Raw genomic sequence first — 22,226 nt, forward strand, 5'->3', positions numbered from 1 at the left:
TTCAGCATCCTGCCTTACAGCACCTAGCAAAGCATCAGGAAAAGTGGCTTTTGTGGTTTTATTCAACTGGTTGGATCAACCCCATCTTTGTTTAATGGTTTCTGATCTTTTATTTACTTAACAATGAACTCCATTTTCTTCTTATTTGGGGGAAAAACTGCCTGTCATAAACTTGTGGCAGGAACATTATTTCTCCTCATTTTCAAAGATGCTACTGGGAGGCTTCGTAAGTGATAAGACAGGAAATACCAAAGAGCACCTAAGCCCATTACGTAAGGACTGGTTCATTCATTAAAAGAATAAAAGGGTGTTGCCTATAGAACCATCATTACGGAGTGCCAACCAACTCCCTACAAAATCGAGGCACACAATCTTCCTAATTAGTTATTTCTTTCATCCATTCTAAGACCTTGTTTGAAATGATCCTGAAAGCTCTCTACAGCTTCCTTTAAGCCAACTGATTGCACAGTCAAATGGCAGTAATTAGTTTGCTGAAATGTTAGGTTACTGCTGTTACATGAATTAAGACATAACAAGTGTTATTTTAGACCTGAGTCTCCAAAGTATAATCCTTGCTTAACAGTGAATTTTTTTTTAAAGAACAAACAAGCTTGACAAGTGGTTTAAGAAATCATTATGCAATCTAAGTTTTGAAGGGAAAAAAATTTTAAAGCACCTCACTAACACCACGTGTGACTCAGATGTTTGAATAGTCAAATCACCCATTTACATGGGGGTGGTTAAATCTCAGGAAGAATGGAAAGGTTATTATTATCAAAGACATTCCCCAACTTTTTCTTTCTCACTTCAGAGTCAAACATATGAATGTAAGAATCACTTTTCCACCACCGATGATTGAAATTTGGTTTAAGAATTATTAAAATTAAATTGGTGCCAAAACAAAAGTACTGCTTTTCAAGCTTCAAAAAAAAATCAGTGATCATTTCAGGTTTCAGAAAGCATAGATTTTGATTCCATTAGAGTTGATACCAGTCTACAAGAAAGTCATTCATTTTTTAAACTCAGTAATGAACAATTCAGTGGGTTTATTATGGTTTGAATTCCACAAGATCATGTTCTTTTTCTTAGGAAGCCAAATCGAAACTACTAAGAATTGGAAAAAGTATGTGTCTTCTCCATCTTCTCCTAGTGGGCACGGCCCATGGAACAGTTACCTCCCTTCCGCTCTCAAGCCTCAAATGTGTTTATTTAACTTTTCTGTCTTTATAGCCCAGAATAATGTATATTCTAGATTTCACCTACTAGCTGGTGAAGGGTGCTTTCTAAACATTAAGAGGCTTATGGTTGAGGTCAGGGAGAAGATAGGAGATGGCATCTCTTTAACTGCACTGGAGATTTTCAGAGCTCTGTGACAATGACGGAAGTCTTTGTCACAGGGATGTTGCAGAAGAGAGGATCCTGCTCAATCCTCACCTGGCACCTACAGTATTGTCCTGAGTGCCATATGGAGTGAGATTAAATTTGCAATTTAGCTGGAACTTAAAATGTCATAGAAAAATTCAATTATTAAATTTGTGCAGATGGATGGTTAAGATCAGGATTCATGTCTTATGTATTATGACCTTGTAGAATCATAGATCAGTGAGGAATTTTAAAATATAACACAGGGTCAATTGAATTCCAAGTACTCTATTTGGGTACACCACATAGATGTGCAGTTAATGCTGAATGATGAAAATGACATTTTCACTAAGTGACGTAAAAGGGAGAATTGGACTTTATTATTGCAGTCATATTTACCACTGACTGGCAAGTACACAAACTGTTTATTTTACTACTAAAGTATGGGATATCAGGTATTTAACATGGAAATCCATGTGATTACATGCTGATCAAATTACCTCAAGTGACTGCAGACATAAAGCAAGAAAGTTGCTGCCAGGCAAACTTCCACCACGTTTCCTGCCCTTAGAGTTAACTTTTTATGTCATAAATCATCGTTTCCTACTAGGAACTATTGGTTTTGAGAAGCTTTAGAAAAATTACCTATACAAGGCTATTAATCAGCTATTCTGGTTGATCAACTTTTTAAAAAAAATTAATGCAAGGACTCTCCTGTAGCCCTAAAATCCTATTTTAGTGAATGCTCTGATAAATCTTTTAAGATATAAATATGAGCCAAATCATTTGCCTACTTTAAATATTCAGTAGCTTTCCACAATCCACAAAATCAAGTCCAAACCCTGACCCTGAAAAATCTCACCTCTACCTTTGTTCTAACCCTATCTGCCAGTATTGCTTCACCTTTAGCCTAGACCTCCGTGCCTTCTTCGCACATGCTGTTTCTCCAGCTGGAATTGTCCCATCTGGCAAACTCCTATGCATGTTTTGAGCATCACTTTCAGTTTCATCTTTTCAATTCTTGTGTGGTTTAACTTTGTTCACATCTTTGCTCAGAGCGACATTGTGTCCTGTTCCCTCCACATTCCCTCTAGACGGGCTCCTTGAATGCTGGGTCTGTGGGTGGCCCCTTCCTCTTTGTAGTCATCCCACTTGGAGCAGTGCCTGGTACATGGTGGCCACCCCCAAAAGATTTAACAAACGAATGAATGATTGAGTGCCTCCCAAGTGTCTAATTTAATAACTAGGGAAGAACTTGGCAATGGGGAAAATTTGACCTCTCCCTAAGCCAGCTAGGGGCCTATTCTTTCTTTCCAACTCCAAGGGATATTTGCTCTGCCACCTATAATTATACCTTGCAACTTGGCATGGCATGATGTTCAATATTAACCTGGAGGCCTCAATGTACTATATGTCACAGGTAAATTCTCCTGTGATTTTGAAGTTTAGGGTTTAGTTTCTAACATCAAATGCTACTCTCCAAGAAAGCCTTCTCTTATTGAATTGAATGACATGGATTGCAACTATTAAGTTTAAAGAAAAATCACAGCATGCAGAATCATGTATTATCTTAAAATATCTATATTATGCATATTAAAACATGTAGCTTTCCTTTCTGGTGGAATTGCTTTGTCTGATCAAATTGAAAGTTGGGTTTTCTATTTTGGCATTATGACTAAATGAAATTGTTCCATTATAGCAAATAGAAGCTTGATAATGGTTTGATTCAAATTTTAATTGAAATGCTATTCTCAGAATATTTCAGTATTACAATCTTATTCCTAGATATTGTATCTTCAATAGAGGCTGTAAATTAGGACTGGGCTACAACCCTTAATAGGACTTGCGTAGTTGGAATCCTGGGAGAATTTCGAACCAAGGCTCTCGTCTGAGGCACAGAGGCTGCTGTTTTCCAGCTGTGAGCTCACAAGAAATATTTAGCTAATTGTAGGTTACTATAAAAACAAAACACTGAAAAAAATGGCCCCCTCCCCACCCTCAGTGTTTGATCTCAGCTCCTCTTGGATGGGCACACCTTTGGAGATTGATGAGCAAACAACAATTAACACTGTTCCCTTTGTTTCCAAAGTGGACTGTACAAAGCCATCAGAATTCTTTCTTTCTTTTTTTTAAGGCTTCCTGACAGCAATGAGACAAGAGGTGACCCGTGCCCACAAAGGCTGGGCCCTGGACTCCGTGACCATCCACAATGAAGTTCTGCGGCAGACCAAAGAGGAGGTCACATCACCCCCTGTGGTATGCACCTGGGACAGTACAGATAGTGCTGGAGCTGGGGCTGGAAGTTCAGGTTCTATTGAAAGCTGACCTAGGCATGCCTCAGTCAAGTCCACCAGCTTTGCAGCCAGGGTTTCCTCAATTATAACTAGAAGACTTCACTGTCACGGCCTCCTCCGCTTGCTGTTATGAGAATTAATGACAAGTTCTAGGAACTCCCCAGACTGCATTTCTTTATTATTACAAGCTACCCTTGTGTTTGCTGAAAAGGATTTTCCATATATCTCCAGCTACAGCTGTGAGCTGCTTACAGAATGGATGAGTGTCAAGGGTACTAGTAGACACTAAAAGGACCAGTGGTCCTGAGAACTGGGGCCAGTTCTAGCAGCATGCCCCACCCCCCAGCTTCGAGACCCTGAACAGATACCTTTGGGAGCCACTGGACACAACCTGCTCTCTGAGCTTGGGCAAGTTCTTTAACTTTTTGAGCCTCAACTTTAACTGTAAAATGAGGAGGATACTTCCACCTCATTAAAGGTGATTGTGAGAATTTAATGGGATCATCTAAGCTTGGTGCTGGACCTCACATAGACACTCAATAAATATTAGTCCCCATTTCCATTTTTGTGACTTTCATTTTCTCAATTGTCAAATGAGGGGATGAACCATGTGATTTCTAAATTCTGGCCCTTTCTGCCACTTTGTAACAAATATTACCTTTCCTTATCTTGAGAGAAGCACCTTTAATCTCTGTATTTCCAGCAACAGTATAGGCTTGTTCTATCACATGCCACAGAATTCTTCTAGCTTCTTCCCACTATGCAATGCCAAAGTCATTTCCATAATTTTAGGTATTTGGCATAACAGCACCCATTTCTGGGTACCAAGATCAGTATGAGTTCCCTAAGGCTGTTGTAACGAGGTACCACAGACTGGGTGGCTTAGAACAATAGAAAATTGTTCCCTCACAGTTCAGGATGCCAGGAGTCTGAAACAGGTATTGTCAGGGTTGGTTCCCTCTGAGGACTCTAAGGAAGAATCTGTCCCAGGTTCTTCTAACTTCTGGGGGTTGCTACCAATCCTTGGAATTCCTTGGCATGTAGCTGCAGCAGTCCAATCTCTGCCTCCATTGTCACATGGCCTTCTCCCTGTGTGTGTCTCTGTGTGTCCTCTCCTCTTCTTGGAAGAACACCAGCCATGTAGGAATTTGCCTCTCCCAATCCAGTATGACCTTCACTACAATAATTACATCTGCAAAGAACCTATTTCCAAATAGTCACATTCTAAGGTTCTAAGTGGACATGAGTCTTGGGGTGACACCATTCAATCCACTACACTTTCCAACTATGGCTTTGTAAGGTTCTGAGACTGACAGGAGCCTACAAGGGCTACAATTTACTGTCAGATGGTACCAATGTGGTTGTATTGTTCACGTAGTAACTGTCTTCCAGTAACTAATGATGTTCTGATATTCTGGGATTGCCCATGGTTTTACCATCAAACCACGTACCTCAGTATTTGATTTAAAAAATATGGCCCTTATTCTGTTGGAAAACACTTTGCAACTAATCTAACTCTCATTTATTATAAACTATACTTACTTCCCCTTACCCTATTCTTGCTAGAAGTGGAAAAATGGTAGCCATAAACCACATAAATATATTTTATGAGCTGACGTAATTATTGGAGCCTCTCCTGTGATTCAATTTAACCTCTCTTGTCTTGCTGAATACATGTTCTATGACTCCCCTCTGCCTACAAGATAAAGTTCAAACTCTCTAGCTTGGCATCTAGACTGTTCCCTGCTCAAGCACTAACTTATTTTTATAACCACTGAATATTCTGCTGAATAAAATGCTGGGGCTTCCCACCCACCTTGCCTCTCTTTGTAGTATTGCTCCTGCCTGGAATAACCACCCCCTGCCTCCCATCTTTCCAAAAGCAGCACACCCTTCAAGGATACATTCCCCACAAAGCCTCCCGCCCACGGTGGCCATTCACCTCAGAAGGCACTGCACAGAGCCTCCATGCTGTTGACTAGGCAGTCCCTTTCACAAGTGTGTGCTGATGTTAACCTGATGTCTTTTAAAAGTTTTTTCTCTGTGTGTGTCTTGTCTCCTGATTTAATGGTGGGTCCTCAAACGCAGGTCCTGTTGTATGAAAGAGAGACATGAGTGGGTCCGTTGGACCCACTGTGCCCTCCCTGCCCATCTCACCCAATCTCCATCTACCACCCCAGCCTTGGGGGCTGGGAGTGGGAGTAGGTCTCTGACTCTCCCGTTCGCCAAGCCTGGTGGCACAAACCTTGCTTCCTCCTGTCACTGAGATGAGCCATAGGTTGGCTTGCCTGGCATAAGTAGAGACCCCATGTGGCTCCCAGCTCCAAATCCTGTTCCATGCTCGCACCCTACACCAACTCAGACCACACCCCTGGGAGACTTTTAGGTCCCTGCAGAGCTGATCTAATACAGCTGGCTGGCTGTTGTCCCAGGCAGCCGATGCCACACTCAAATAACCAATAACACACATATTTTTACTTGTCTCGTAACCTTGAGATGGGCTGCAGGTAAAATTTGGTTCACTGTTAACAGTAACATAGCATGCCCAGCAGTGGTTTCATCTTTTAGGAGCTTTGTAAGACTCATGTGTGTTGTCTTTCCAAACATATTCCATTTATTACAGTAATGGATACCCATCTCACAACACCTAATTTTTTATTAAATATTTTGATTTACTTTTTATTGTATGTTTTTCCATTACCATCCCTTCCTCCAGCAACTACCATACTGTTGTCCTGTCCATGAGTCCTTTTTCCTCAATCCCTCCAGCCCCTACCCCCTACCCACCTACTAGCTGTTATCTAAAATCCCTATTACCTTTTGCTTGACTCTTCCAGGAAGGTGTATATATTTATGGGCTCTACATGGATGGAGCATCCTGGGATAGGCGGAATGGGAAGCTCACGGAGTCCACACCCAAGGTGCTCTTCATGCAGCTGCCTGTGCTGCATGTCTTTGCCATCAATTCCACTGCACCCAAGGACCCCAAGCTGTACGTGTGTCCCATCTACAAGAAGCCCAGGAGAACTGACTTGACCTTCATCACCGTGGTGTATTTGCGAACAGTCTTGTCTCCAGATCACTGGATCCTCAGAGGAGTGGCCCTTTTGTGTGACATCAAGTAAGTTCATTTCCACTTGCTGAGGGCACAGGAGCCATGTTGATGGCCATTGCTACTGAGAGACTCAGAAATCTGTCTTTTCTCCTTGGTAAATGCTTGGTTACCTTTCTAAATTAAAAAGTTGATATTCTGTAATTGCCTATGTCTGTGTTTTTCCCCATATCAATACTCAAGATGATATTTCTAAAGAAATGCTTATTTTAGGCAACAATACTCCATTTTAAGTACTTTTTAGATGAGGTCCAATATTTATTATCAGAAGTCTTTGGAAGGTTTGAATTTTAAAAATTGAAAGGTATTCATCTGGACTTCTGGCCCAGATGGAAGCATAGGTAGATACACTTTGCCTCCTTGCACAACCAAAAGAAGGACAACAAGAAAATAAAAAATAAAAAATAATGAGAACTGTTAGAAAATCAAACTGTAGGAAAGCCTGACAACCAAGGAGTTAAAGAAGAAACATTCACCCACACTGGTAGGAGGGACAGAGATAGGCAACCAGGGTGGAGAGGACACACAGCAAGGTGGTGGCTGGAGGACCAGTAGGGTGAGGCAGCATCTGGCAGACCCAGAAGTCCCACATTTGCATGCAGATAAACCAGGAGGAACAACTGGGGAGCAAGACAGACCACCCGACCCAGGGTTCCAGTGCAGATAAATAAAGCCTCAAAACCTCTGGCTATAAAAACCTGTAGGGGCTGCAGTGGCAGGAGACACTCCCAGCCTCACAGGAAAGTTCATTGGAGAGACCCACGGGGTTCTAGAATGTACACAAACCAACCCACCCACCCAGAAGGGCCCAATTTACTTCTGGGTAGCAGGGGAAGTGACTGAAAGCTGGCTGAGAACTGAGCAACTGAAATTGTTCCCTCTCTGACTCCTCGCCAACATACAGCTCCACCCTGGCAAATACCTAAACCTCTGCCCCTTACAGTATAACAGGTGCACCAAGACAAAGAAATATGGCCCAAATGAAAGAAAAGATGAAAACTCCAAAAATAGAACTAAGTAATGAAGAGATAGCCAACCTATCAGATGCACAGTTCAAAACACTGGTAATCTGGATACTCACAAATGGTTGAGTATGGTCCCAAACTAGAGGAAAAAGTAAAGGCTACGTAAAGTGAAATAAAGGAAAATATACAGGGAACCAACAGTGAAGGGAAGAAAACAGACCTCAAATCAACAATTTGGAGCAGAAGGAAGAAATAAACAGTCAACCAGAATAGCATGAAGGAACGAAAATTCAAAAAAAAAAAAATGAGGAGAGGCTTAGGAACCTCTGGGACAACTTGAAAAGTTCCAACATCCAAATCACAGGAGTGCCAGAGAAGAAAAGTAAGAGGAAGAAATTGAAAACCTATTTGAAAAAATAATGAAGGAGAACTTCCCCAATCTGGCAAAGGAAATAGACTTCCAGGAAGTCCAGGAAGCTCAGAGTCCCAAAGAAGCTGGAAGGAAGCACCCACCAAAGGCACATCATAATTACATCACCCAATACTAAAGATAAGGAGAGAATCTGAAAAGCAGCAAGAGAAAAAAAGACAGTTACCTACAAAGGAGTTCCCATAAGACTATAAGCTGATTTCTCAAAAGAAACCTTGCAGGCAAGAAGGGGCTGGAAAGAAGTATTCAAAGTCATGAAAGGCAAGGACCTATATCCAAGATTTCTCTATCCAGCAAAGTTATCATTTAGAATGGAAGGGCAGATGAAGTGCTTCTCAGATAAGGTCAAGTTCAAGGAGTTCATCATCACCAAGTCCTTATTGTATGAAATGTTAAAGGGACTTATCTAATAAAAAGATCAAAACTATGAAGAGTAAAATGACAAACTCACAACTATCAACAAGGGAACCTAAAAACAAAAACAAGAACAAACTAAGCAAACAACTAGAACAGGAACAGAATCACAGAAATGGAGATCACATGGAGGATTATCAGCAGGTAGGAAGAAAGGGGAGGATGGGAGGTACAGGAGTAAGAAGCATAGATGGTAGGTAGAAAATAGACAAGGGGAGGTTAAGAATAGTATAGGAAATGTAGAAACCTAAGAACTTATATTCATGACCCATGGACATGAACTAAGGTGGGAAGTGCTGGAGGGAGGACCGGTGCAGGGCAGAGGAAAATAAAGGGGAGAGAAAATGGGACAACCGTAATAGCATAATCAATAAAATATACTTAAAAAAATAAAAGTATTCATTGGTTGCATTCTAAGGAATCCAGTAAATGCAAATTTTTCTTTCTAATAAATTCCTTTCAATAGAATCTTCCCATGCCCACTTTTTTCCTAATGTTGTTCTTTGCTCATTTGAGTTTGTTTTTCTGTCCATGTTTGTGAAATGGAAACTAGAGGGGCCCCACTATACCTCTAGGATTTACTGCTGTGTGGTATTTTTAAGTGCTTTTGAGGCCCAGAGCACTCTGAGTTTCCAGCTCTTCCCTTCCAAATCAACTCTGCAGGACATAATGGAGCACACATTTCTAGGCAGCAAATGGGGAAGGGAAAACAAAATCCATCAAGTGAAATTAAGTTATATGCTTAATGCCTTAAAGACCAAAGTCTTTAAAAAGAGAAGCTATTTCTTACTCTGTAGCTAGTTTGAAACTCAGTTTGAACCTTTATTTCCTGCTAAAGGAAATGGTCAATTTAGCAAAACAGATGGGGTCCTATATTGAATTCTCATGCAGCTTCAGGAAAGTGAAGAAGTGTCTCGACTGGTCTTCCCATCCAGAATCCTTTTGCCTGCCCCCAGCTGAGCTCACAAGCTCCATTACCTCTGTCTGTTCTAAAGGAGGGAAGCTAGTCAAGTCATCTTGCTCCCCTCTCATCCTTCTGTCACCCTGACCAGAGAAGTCAATGAAGAAACAAAAAGGTGGAACAAAAGCCCAGGCGTTGGGTCCGGGGAAGACCCTGGAGGAAATTCCACCATCATCTAGTGTACTTTCAAACAGTAGAAAATATAGTATGAAATGCAAATTGTAGCAGTGACTCTGGTGTGCTCCTAATGTTGATTCAGTGTCAGAGCCATAGAACTTTCCAGGGCAGTTTGCAAAGTAAAGTAATCTAGCCCCTGGCCCAAGCATTTTGGTATTTCCCTTGGCCAGCAGGCACACTAAAGGGAAGAATGGCACTCTCTGGAAAGAATGTCATCCCAAACTGGGACTAGAATTTGGACCCCTCTGCTGTGCTGAGTAGGCACAGAGGAAGTGAAACACAGAGCAAACCAAAATGCAAGACCCCAAATAAAACACAGGTTTTAGTCATATTCCTGTCCAGTTGCTAAAATGATTGAACGCAAACTACACAGTCTAAACCCTGGTGTGTCATGGTAGGTTTGTGGAGATCAACAGGTTCAATGTTCTCTAATAACTTGAATATCTTATGGAAAACTGGGAAAGAGTTGGAAAATATGTGAGTCAAGTAGGAGTATAACAGGCTGCTTTAAGCCACAGACCATTTCCTGGGAACTTTTTCACTGTTGCAGATTATTTTGTTCTGTGTCAACACAGAGGAGAGAAATGGGTGCAAAGGCCCCCTGGGGATGAGCACCTGGCACCCAAGAAGTGCCTCAAAATGGTCTTTATGGTGGGTACTTCTCAGCCATTCCTAGTTTCACAAAAAATGCTGCGGTCTAGTTCTACTTTCTTTCTCTAGGCCCATTAAATGGTTTCCATGGACATTTTGAGCCCTTGGACTTCCATAGACACATAGCCATTTTCTTAGCAAAATTGTTGCTTTTCACCAATTACATAATTTGCCATGCTTGAGTGAGAGAGACCTGGTGAGCATAAAAGAGCAAAGAACTGGGGACAAGAGGGTTAAGCCAACTGAAGCAAGGAGAGAAAGAGTACTTTTTTCCTTCCTTGGAATCAATCCACATATTCTCATTTTGGCCTCTGCAAAATGAACAAGACTTAAAATGTTATTTTAGTTTGAACTTTGCATAAAAATAAGATCACAAAAGAAGTGCCTAAATATGTATCTTCTAAAAGAGATTGGTCTTAGGGGTGATGTATCTTCTGTCAAGAGACCTGAGATGAGTAGAGGACTCACCTGTAATGTGAGTGTGACTTGGGGCCATGGGTAAAGGACAGAAGGACTTTAAAGGATGGTTAAAGAAACTCAGGGGTGAGGGATGAACTTGAAAAAAGGTAACATTGCAGTTGGATCTTGGTCTTTCCATAGATGGTACCAAGCTGGTACTAGGAACATCCGGAGACAGAGGCTGGACCATGTAGTCCCCTTCTCAAAAGCATTCTGTGAGTTATCATCACCTGGGGCATACACTCCAAATACTGTAACCTTTCATGAACTAGCCTAAAACACAATTTCTGCCTGTAGCCCATTGCTTCTGCTGTTAGGACTATTTGATGTTCCCTGAGCATCCTCACATTGTTCCCTTATCAAGGAAGACTTTCCCATATAGAACAACTGGACCTTTCATACATGGCTGGGAGCAATGTAAAATAGTACACTTTGAAAAACAGATGGGCAGTTTTTTCAACTTAAACATGCAAGTACCATATGGCCCAAGCTTTTTACTCCTAGACATTCACCCAAGAGAAATAAAAGGAGATTTCCATACAAAGACAAGACTTACATATGAATCTTTGTAGGAACTTTATAACAGCTAACAATTGGAAAGAATCCAAATATCCACCAATAGGTGAATGGATAAACTATGGTACATCCTATAGACTACTACTCAGCAGTAAAATTCAACTACTGATACACACTACTACATGGTTGAATCTCAAAAATAGCTATGCTAAAGACAAAAAGAAAGTGCATGTGTGTGGTTCTGTACACACACACACACATATTTATAATAAAATTCTAGAAATGCAAACTAGTCTACAGTGACAGAGAGGAGTTCAGGGGTTGCCTGGGGTGGGAGAGGCCGAGGGAGGCATGAGAAAGAGACTGCAAAGGAGCAGGAGGAAACTTAGGGGGTGATAGTTGTGTTCCTTCTCTTGGTTGTGGTGATGGTTTCACAAGGGTCACAATGTACCAAATTTTACACTTTAAATGTGTGCAGTTCACTGTACTTCAATTATACCTCAATAACACTGTAAAGAAAAGTCCTCTTTATACCACCTAATTCTTTCTTTGCCTTTGTGAGAACTTCCATAACCCCCTCATCACTCCCCCAGGTAGGATTTATTGCACCTCCTGCATTTTGGTTGCAAATGAACTTAACAATTTCAATCAATCCTAGGAATTAATAATATATATCTGTCTCCTCACTCTATAGCAAGCTTCTTGAAAGCAGAGTCTAGCTTTTTGGCACCCCAATAAGTACTGACAGAATTTCTGAAAGAGTAAATGAGAGCACATAATGTGATTTGATTGGTAAACACAGGCAAATGATGGGAAAGGAGGTACTGTCGGGGGGCCATGTTGGGAGGTCTATAATACCATGGAAGGGATATGGGAGCCACAGCGGTTCTGGACTGCTACAGGAATGGGAGTGAGTAGGTCAGTCAGGAGGCTATTGCTCTACACCAAACAACATGAAATGAGGGCTGGAAGTAGAAGACAATTCGAATGGAAATAAAGCAAGTCATTTGAAAGATAGTATAGAGGTAAAATTTGGGAATTCAGAAATCAAGCAGATGAGATAAATAATGATCAGGAAAGGTTGAAAGATGTAGCAGTTTATAGCCTGGAAAGTCTGGTTGGATATTTCTTCTGCCATTGCAATTTGGGAAATGAGCTATTTTCCTAGGCAAGTCTTTATAAATAACTGCTGGGGTCTCTGGAGAAAGACTCAAAGATCTGTGTGTTTGTGCTTGCTAATGATGAAGTCTGAGACTAAATAACACAGTGTTACCTTATGCCAGGCACTAGTCTAAGCAGTTGACATGAACTGACTTATGTAATACTTATACCAACTCTGTAATATCTGATATTGTCATTTTCATTTCACAGATGAGGAAACTGACACACAGAAAAACTAAATAATGTGTCCAAGGTGTCACAACTAATAAGTGACAGAGCTGGGATTTGAACTCAGGCTGAATGATTTTAGTCCATGCTCTGATGAAATTTGCAAGGCAGTATTAGTTTTTTTTTTAAGCTGGAATCTATTGCATAAATGCCTAAAATTCAAAATTGTGCATAGAAAATAGTAAATCTATATTTCTCTGGCTTTCTAATTTGAACAGCTTTAATTATGTGGATGAAAATAATAATGTGCATAGAAGAGAGACTACCAGGCAAATGTCTACATTTGTATGTGTGCAAACAAATGTAAACTTAACATTTGGAATTTTGAAGGGAATCAATATGTTTATTTAACAAGCTCTTTCCTGGCTTTCTTGAACATTTCAGGTCAGCAGGTGCATTTTTACCTGTAAGGGGCTAGAGAAATTATCTCGAGATGCTAAATGAGAAGATAAGGGGTCTAGTCCTAAGACACAGGCACACTTCTGGGTCTTGTCCACACGCAAAAGAAAAGAAAAAGTAACTAAGATGTTATTTTGAAGAACAAAATTCAGTAAAGGATAAAAAAAGCAACAGTGTAAAAATAACTCACTGACATTAATTAAAAAAATTTAGGGAGCTATGGAGATCCTTCCCATTTAAAAAGCCAAAAAGCCACTCACAGTTAAAGTAACTCAGTGACTTAATCCTGGGTGTCAAATAGAAGCTTCAATGTTGTTTTAAGCTTTTAAAAAATTATTCTGCTTCACTTCTGGCCAAAATGGAGGCATAGGTAGATATACTTTGCCTCCTCACACAACCCAAAGAAGGGCAACAACAAATTTGAAAACAATAAATAACCAGAACTGTCAGAAAATCAAACTGTATCGAAGCTCAACAACCAAGGGAGTTAATGAAGAAACATTCATTCAGGCTGTTAGGAAGGGTGGAGATGGGCAGGTGGGGCAGAGAGAACGCAAAACAAGGTGGTGGCTACAGGGCTGGGAGGGTGAGGTGGTGGCTGGTGGACCCAGCGGTTCTACATTTATGTGTAGACAAACCAGGAGGAACAACTGGGGAGTGAGACCGACCACCTGACCCAGGGTTCCAGCACAGGTAAATAAAGCCTCAAAACCTCTGGCTATAAAAATCTGGGGGCAGGGAGAGGGCTGTGGCAGCAGAAGAAACTCCCAGCCTCACAGAAGAGTTCACTGGAGAGATCCACAGGGTCCTAGAATATACATACTCCCCACCCACCCAGGAATCGGCATGAGAAGGGCTCAATATGCTTGTGGGCAGTGGGAGAAGTGACTGAAAGCCAGCGAGAGCCGGGCAGGCAGCATTTTTCCCTTTCTCACTCCCCCCCCACATAGAGCTCCACCCTGGTGAATACTTAAGGCCCTGCCCCTTACAATGTTAACAGCCACACTGAGACAAAAAAAAATACTGCCCAAATTAAAGAATAGATCAAAGCTCCAAAAATAGAACTAAGCAATGAAGAAATAGCCAACCTATTAGATGCACAGTTCAAAACACTGGTAATCTGGATGATCACAGAAATGGTTGAGTATGGTTGCAAAATAAAGGAAAAAGTGAAGGCTATGCAAAGTGAAATAAAAATACACAGGGAATCAACAGTGAAGGGAAGGAACTGGGACTCAAATCAATGATTTTGAGCAGAAGGAAGAAATAAACAGTCGACCAGAACAGAATGAAGAAACAAGAATTGAAAAAAATGAGGAGAGGCTTAGGAACCTCTGGGACATCTTTAAAAGTTCCAACATCCAAATCATAGGAGTGCCAGAGAAGAAAAGTAAGAGGAAGAAATTGAAAACCTATTTGAAAAAATAATGAAGGAGAACTTCCCCAATCTGGCAAAGGAAATAGACTTCCAGGAAGTTCAGAAGCTCACAGAGTCCCAAAGAAGTTGGACCCAAGGAAGAACACATCAAGGCACATCATAATTACATTACCCAAGATTAAAATGAAGGAGAGAATTCTAGAAGCAGCAAGAGATAAGAAGACAGTCACCTACAAAGGAGTTCCCGTCAGACTGTCAGCTGATTTCTCCAAAGAAACCTTACAGGCAAGAAAGGCTGGGGAAAAAATATTCAAAATCATGAAAGGCAAGGACCTTCATCCAAGATTTCTCTATCCAGCAAAGCTTTCATTTAGAATGGAAGGGTAGATGAAGTGCTTTCCAGATAAGGTCAAGTTCAAGGAATTCATCATTATCAAGTCCTTATTGTATGAAATGCTACATGGAGTTACCTAAGAAAAAGAAGATCAAAACTATGAACAGTAAAATGACAAACTTACAACTATCAACAAGGAAACCTAAAAAACAAAGACAAACTAAGCAAACAACTAGAACAAGAACAGAATCACAGAAATGGAGATCACATGGAGGGTTATCAGCAGGGAGGGGGAGGGGGAAGAATGGGGAAAAGGTACAGGGAGTACAAGCATAAACGATAGGTATGAAATAGACAGGGGAAGGTTAAGAACAGTATAGGAAATGGAGAAGCCAAAGAAGTCATATGTATGACCCATGGACATGAACTAAGGAGGGGGGTGGAATATTGGTAGGGGGGAGTACAGGGTGGAGGAAAATAAAGGGGAGAGAAAATGGGACAACTATAATAGCATAATCAATAAAATACATTTTAAAAATGGTTCTGCTTTAGATATAAAAAAAGTCACAGGACAACACTCTAGGAATAGTTAGGATGTACAGTCCTACCTCAGAGATATTGCAGGTTTGGTTCCAGACCATCCAAATAAAGAGAGTCACAGACATTTTTTTGTTTCCCTTGCATATAAAAGTTATGTTTATACTGTAGTCTAAGTGTGCAATAGCATCATGTCTAAAAAACTTACATGCCTTATTTTTAAAAATGCTTTAGTGCTAGAAAATGCTGCCCATCATCTGAGTCTTCAGTGAGTTGTAATGTTTTTGCCAGTGGAGAGTCTTGCCTCCCATTTTGTCAGACAACACTTTCAAAGCACAATAAAGTGAAGTACAATAAAATAAGGTGCCTGTATAGCATAATTCCAAAAACATGCCTAATATTGAATAGATAATGACTCCATCAACTATTATCTAGGGCTGTATAGACATTGGCTTGCAACACTTTTCTATATTGCTAAAAGTCGTTTACCCATTCAGCCCTGGCTAGTGTGGCTCATTTGGTCGAGCATCGTCCTGCAACCAGTGGAGGCACATGTGTGGGTTGCCATTTGCTTAGTTTGGGGCATGTATGAGAGGCAACCAGTGTTTCTCTCCTTCTCTTTCTCCCTTTTCCTCTCTCTAAAATCAGTAAGTATGTCCTCAGGTGAGGATAAAAAAATTGTCTACCCATTCAAAACACTAAAAAGTTTGGACCTCTCCCTGTCTTAGGTCAGGTTCTCTGGAAACAGAGTCTGGGCTGGAGATTTGTGTGCAGAGCTCTAGGGACACCACCTGAGGGGGAGGAAGGAGGCAGGACTGGGCAGAGGGAGACACTGGGGTGCAATACTGTCACAGCAAAGGGCTCCACTAGGCCCCTGGAGCTGTGGATCCCAGATGGCCCTGCAAGAAGTTCCACTGGGACAAGGGTGCTGAGAGGCCAGGCAGCTGTCAGGCCATCTCAGCCACACTCCTGGCAGCGAGGTGGGGGGTGGCCATGACCTGCCAGAAGACCTGGGCAGCCCATGCAAGGTGACACCTTTGTTCCTCCACACTCTTTCCCTTGTCTCCTCTCATCCTGTTTTGTAGGGAACTGCTTTGCAGGGTGTGGAAATGTAGCTTAGCACCTACATGGAAAACCAGTGGGGAGCAAGTCCACACGCAGGACCATACCCATGGATGGGTTCTCCCATGGGAAATCAGGCCTGCATTATAACTAGGCTGCTTTGTGACTTGCTCTTGCTAAAACTCCCTCACTCTAAGTTCAGGCAGCAAATCCTTACTGCGTATCTTTAAAGTAACTTCCTGAAGTCTGTGCTAATTCTCCCAAGGATTGAAGGGTTACCAGACCTGTTATTTGTATCGTTCCCTTGCATTTGCAACATTTTTCCCTTGTTAATTTGTAAGAAGTAATCAATAACATCCCTTCCATTGCTATCTGTAAAAAGTAATCACCTAAATCAAACCGAAGTATAATGAAGGAAAACCTTCTTTGATGTATGCTATTGGAAAGCCAATAAAAGCTTGTCAAGGTCAGGGGCGGCGCGCTCTCCTCTTGAGAGAGTAGCTGGACTGCTCCGAGGTGCTCTCCCCTTGCCATGCCGTCCCTTTTCCTCCACGGGACTTGGTAGTCCGTGTGAATTTGTCTCGTCTCCATAAACCCACTGTGGGCTGGTGTCCGTGTCCTGCTTACTCAACCTCCCTTATTTGAACACAAATCATGAACACATTTTCCCTTGCTTCTTCTTTATGGTTCCTCAGAAGATCTTAACAAGTTCAGGCAGACATCTGCATACCCCTGCCATAAAGAGATTTCTAGAGTGCCTGCCTGAAGTGGTGGGAGACCTGAAAGGTAGGACTTCTGTCCCTTTGAATGGCTGGGGAAGAGGGGGTCCCTGCCTGAGGGAGCCCTGGACTGAGCAGAGTAACAGCATAGATTTTGAAAAGATCCCCAAACACAAAGAAGTGAAATCTAAAAGCATCCGTTATTAATTGCTATTTTCTTCAGATCCATAAATTCCCTAAGTATTTCTGAAGTATAGAACTTTATTTTGCCTTAGACAAAAAGTGTCTTTTGTACCTTGAGCAAATGGAAGAAAATGAGTCAATTCCATGGCTTCTTTATTCCAGCATCTGGCTTTGACTGCAGAGAGGAAGCATAATTTTTGAACACTCAACTCTTGATTGACATACAACCTTCTGAGAGAAATATAAGTACTTTGGAGTAATGCAAAAGAAATGAAAATGTTCTTCATCTAATACCCATTCCTTAGAAGCTATTGGGTTAGCGGCTTGCCCTGACCTCTTCCATTCTCCCAGAAAGGAACCAGGGACAGGGGGGCTTGCAGCGGCTTCCCTTCCTCCTGGGCTTGCAAAACCACCCTCCTTGGGAATGTGGCAGGGGGGCAGTTGTTTCTTTAAACAGCTTGCACTAAACAAGTGTCCTCAGGAAGCAGCAAAATCCCTCTCCACTTCACTCATGTGCTGGGGTGGGGCAGCAGCTCCCTGCCTTTCCTTTCATTCTTACTCGGGCTGTGGCTGATTCACGAAAGCCCCTCCTATTTCCAGGCAAAACCCTCATTTGACCTGATGTGGGTATCCGATGCCCCTAATTCCCTGACTCCCTCACAGCTTCTTGAAGATGGTATAATGAATGTGGGGGTTCTTTCCTAGTCTGCCACCTGACACATTCATGGGTATTTCTGTGACTGGAACCCCAGCCCCCTCAGACATGTGCTCAGGGATTTCAACCTGTGTCTGAGGGGATAATGACATCCATTTGTCATTTGTGATTCTCATGTATTCCTTCCTGATTGCGCAAACCTTCCCCTTTCTATTGTTCCTCTTCGATTGTCCCCCAAAGGACATCCACTGTCCGTCATGATAAGAACCTGAATGAGAGGTTGCCAGACAAATGGAAAATCTCTTTCTCTCAATTTCTCTCCACACTCTCCCCCACCCCCCGCCACCACTTCCAAAGCAAAGAACTAACTGTTTGGCATTTAGTTACACCACGTCAGAAGCTTTGTCTTTTATGTGTCATCCTCTCTCCTGGGGAAAGTAGTCACTTTTAGTTTTTTTCCATGTTTATGGAAATATTTTGGAGAATAGATTGTCTTTCTGTCTGATCTGCTTTCTCTGGAAGCCAAGCCAGTCCTCGGCTGTCAGCAGGTGGCTTTGGTGTCCCTTAGTGGGTCCCAGGGCCCACATTCCCCTCAAACCCTTCCCCTGGCCATGGAACCCTGCACTGTGGGACAGGTGCCCCAGGGATGGGCAGATGAGTTCTACCCTGACCTCTCCTGCCCACCTGCTCACACTGGCATCTGGGAGGAAAGTCACGCTCACACTTCGTTTACCTACTCCGGGAGCCATGCCAGGTGTGACAGGTGGTCACTTGGGGCAGGCAGGCCCCCCCCCCCCACCAGCCCAGAGGGAACTGCTCTCAGGGCCAGTCTGGGATTTTTCTCCTCTCTCTTCTTCCCACCCTGGAGGAGGGCATGGTGGGAAGGGGCCAGGGTCTCACCAGCCCTTCTTCCATCTTTCTTGCAGCCCCCCAAAACTTCAGAGCCAGAGACAAGATGGCGCAGCTATATTATGTGTTCCCCAAAACATATGTGAGCAACTCCCCTCTTCTAGGGAAAAGCCTAGGCTCCTTTAGAGCCATCTCGGTTAGAGCCATCTTCACCTCCAGCACCTTTGCGGGGAATCCCAACTTGACTGACACATGCCATGCGGACACCTGCCACCTCCAGCCATGAGAAGACATTCAGGCAGCCTCTCACTCCTTTCTCATTTAGGGGAGAGCATGTAGGTGTCTCTATGTCAATTTATGTATTAATTTGTCACTTGGTGCATAATATTTAGCACTGCGATAAAAAACAAGCCAATCCTATGAGAAATTGATTTCCTTTCCACATCTGTTCACATAAATATAAATCTAAAGTTTTGTTCTTTTAAAAGCCTCCAATGCAAATATAATCTAAAAATGCTAGGCTTTGAAGTTGGGCTTTTCTGTCAAAAGATGTTTATAGACTTGCTCCCTGGAGCTTGGCCACGCTCATCTTCCGCCTCAAGGCCCCAATCATGTTGATTACCTCTTGAGGTCCTTTCCAACTCATTGCAACGCAAGATGATAAAGGCGTCAGCACCTTCTGTGCACAAACTTCACGTGGGCGAGATGCAAGAGGAAGCCTGCCCTCAGGCATGTGCTGTGGCAGAAGGCACAGCCTCTGCACACAGTGTAAGTCTCAGAGTGGTCATTGCATTAAAGAGGATGTGGCATGGGAGTGCAGAGGAGAGAGACTTGGTTTTTCTCAGGGAGGATGGGGCCAGGTCTTTGGAGGAAGTGGATTTAGACTGCGCCATGAAGGATGGATGGCATTTGACCAAAGGAAATAAGGAGGAAGAGCATTCTAGGAGGAGGGCACAGCCAGAACAAAGGCCAGTTGTGGACAATGGCAGGCTTGGTTTAAACCACGACAACACATTGGGTTGGCTGCAGCACAAGACATGTGACAGGGAGAGATGACAGGAAAGCCTGTAACCATGGGGGTCAAGAACAATATGGGTACGACTGTGGTGGTTCCTGATATTTAAATGGTATTTTCTAGTTTCCAAAGCTTGTATGCACACATCTCATTTAACTTTCACAACCAGCCTGTAAGCAGGCAATAGCAGAGATTATTTATTACACAGATGAGAAAATCGAGACGGAAATTTGAGCCCATCTGCTTCAGGGGACAAAGGAAAATAGTGGAAGAACCAGGATGAGAGCCCAGGTCTTCCCAAGCCCTGACCAGGGCCTTTCCCCAAACGCAGGTGGTAATAGGGAGTCTATACAAGAATTTGCTCCATAGTACCTAACCGGACTTCATGTTTGTGAGGGTTTTGTTTGGTGGTTTGCTTTCAGGTTTAATTTACTGAGTTTTCTTGTGTACAAGCACCATAACGAGGCCACCCATGGATACTCTGGTGTGGGTCAGTGAATTCCTGATAGGGAGACTTAGGGAAAACTCCTCTTCCAGAGGTCAGGGCTGTGAGTCTTGGACATAACATTGAAGTGGTCTCAGCAAAGCTGGCATAGCTGCCAAAGACCTGCCATCCACCACAGCTTCCTGGGCACAGGGGCCGAGACAATGCCAGGGGCAGGGCTGAGGCCCATTAGCATAGAGCCGCAGTGTCGGCATGAGGAGTTTGTTCTCCCAGCAGCCCCACTGCACCAGGGTGAAGGCCATGCACATGGCAGTGGTACCTCCTCGGGTCACTTGATATCTACACCAACATGACTGCTATAGTTACCAATGGCTACAGTTACCTTGAACCTGGCCCACTGGCCAGCTTAGGTCTGCTTTTGCACAAGCATGATCCTCAGAGCCTCATCTTTGAGGGGCATCCCTAGAAAAAAAGTCAATGATCTCAAACTCCTGATGCACAGAGAAAAGAGACTGATCTCCAGGGACTTAATCATTCAGGTCCAGGACCCAGCGGCCTGGCTTGATGATGAGGATCCATCCCTTGTCCTCATTTTGCCTCCAGGAGTTTTAGGGTCTTGGCCCTGGTGTTGACCACTGCTGAGAGCCCCGCCTGCTGATGCTGCTAGAGCCTCTGCAGCCTCTCATTCCCGGACGCCTGCAGCTTCCAACCCCTCCCACAGCACAGTGTCATCAGCTTTTGTCTTGGAGAAGTGTTTGTTCATTTTCCTAAGGCAAAACTGCTATGCTTGGAATTAATTCTGTGGGTCCACACCCCTTTGGAGCTCTCTAACAGCACCTGGAAGGCAGGGGCCTGGACTTCTGAGCCATTAGGTGCTGAGTAGGTTCAGCAGCTTTGTTTGCTATCCTGTTTGGCAAATGAGCCAGAAACCAGAGCGCGGCTGAGTGCATTAGGAGTGAGGGCTTTCAGAGCAGGGAAGGAAGTGACTCTTGAGCTGAACTTGTGAGGGGAAAGAATGAAATAGATTGGGTCCTCGGAAAGTGTCACCTGCCGGGCAAAGCTGCAGGTCCTGCTGAGGCCAGGTCTGGAGGTCAGAACACAACAACAGAGGCTGACTCCTAGCTTCCCCTAAGGCCAGTCTCGAATCCTGGAGCATTACCATGTCACAAGTCAGGGCTGAGAGAAATGACCAGAGGAGGAGTGGAGACTTCTGGGTTGTGATGCTGTGGAGGGGTGGGATACATTGGCACTGTCAGTCCTTGATGGCTGCAGCTGCTGCAGTCTGGGTCCTGGGTGTGACCTGTGAGGTCCTGGGTGGTCGCAGATGACAACCAAGGCATGATGGTGCAGGTTACTGGGAGAAGGAGGTCCAGAAACTTGCTGGTTTTGTGCTTTGCATTTGTTTTTTATTATTTAGGAGAAGGAAGTGAGTGGGTTATCACATTCTTTTTATGTAACACAAGGGAGGTGATTTTGTTCTGCCTGAGTGAGTCAGGGAGAGTGAGACCCAGAGGGCTCCCAGACTAGGGTCAGGCTGTTGCTGGGGGTTCTGCCTGTCCTGTGTGCTGGCTGTCCGTTGCCTTGGGGAGACCCTGAAAAGGCTTTGCAGTGCCCTTGATCCCAGAGGTGATCCTGGCTCGTGAAAGCCAGCAGTAGCTTCCCCACTTGGCTCCAGAGCCATCTCTCCAGGGGTCTTGCAGGCTCCTCTGTGGGGTGTTTCCTCCCCAGGCCTCTGTAGCCAGTGACCAGCTGGCCTGAAGCAGCTGTGAGAGAGGAACAGCTGGGGAGAGTCTCTAAGGAGGCTGCTTGCCAGTGGGCCGGGTACCACGTCAGTCTGACGACACCTCTTGTTTTAGATCGTGTTGACATTGGTTTAGGTTCTCATTTTGGTCACAGTGGATTTCTCAGCCATGACGGAGG

The 22,226-nt window shown here is 43.3% G+C and overlaps 1 protein-coding gene across 1 annotated transcript in view; it reads left to right on the plus strand.

Annotated features, from left to right (window-relative positions):
* The window catches only part of DNAH8 (dynein axonemal heavy chain 8), a 305,262-nt gene extending 298,399 nt beyond the window's left edge, over nucleotides 1-6,863 (plus strand). The window contains exons 91-92 of the mRNA XM_028509424.2: nucleotides 3,497-3,618; nucleotides 6,494-6,863. Of these exons, the coding sequence (XP_028365225.2) occupies nucleotides 3,497-3,618; nucleotides 6,494-6,781 (410 nt within the window). The 3' untranslated portion in view covers nucleotides 6,782-6,863. The remainder of the gene's footprint in view (nucleotides 1-3,496; nucleotides 3,619-6,493) is intronic.
* Nucleotides 6,864-22,226: the final 15,363 nt, after the last annotated feature.

Source organism: Phyllostomus discolor, chromosome 4 (genome assembly GCF_004126475.2).
Source record: "Phyllostomus discolor isolate MPI-MPIP mPhyDis1 chromosome 4, mPhyDis1.pri.v3, whole genome shotgun sequence".
Taxonomy (NCBI): Eukaryota; Metazoa; Chordata; class Mammalia; order Chiroptera; family Phyllostomidae; genus Phyllostomus; species Phyllostomus discolor.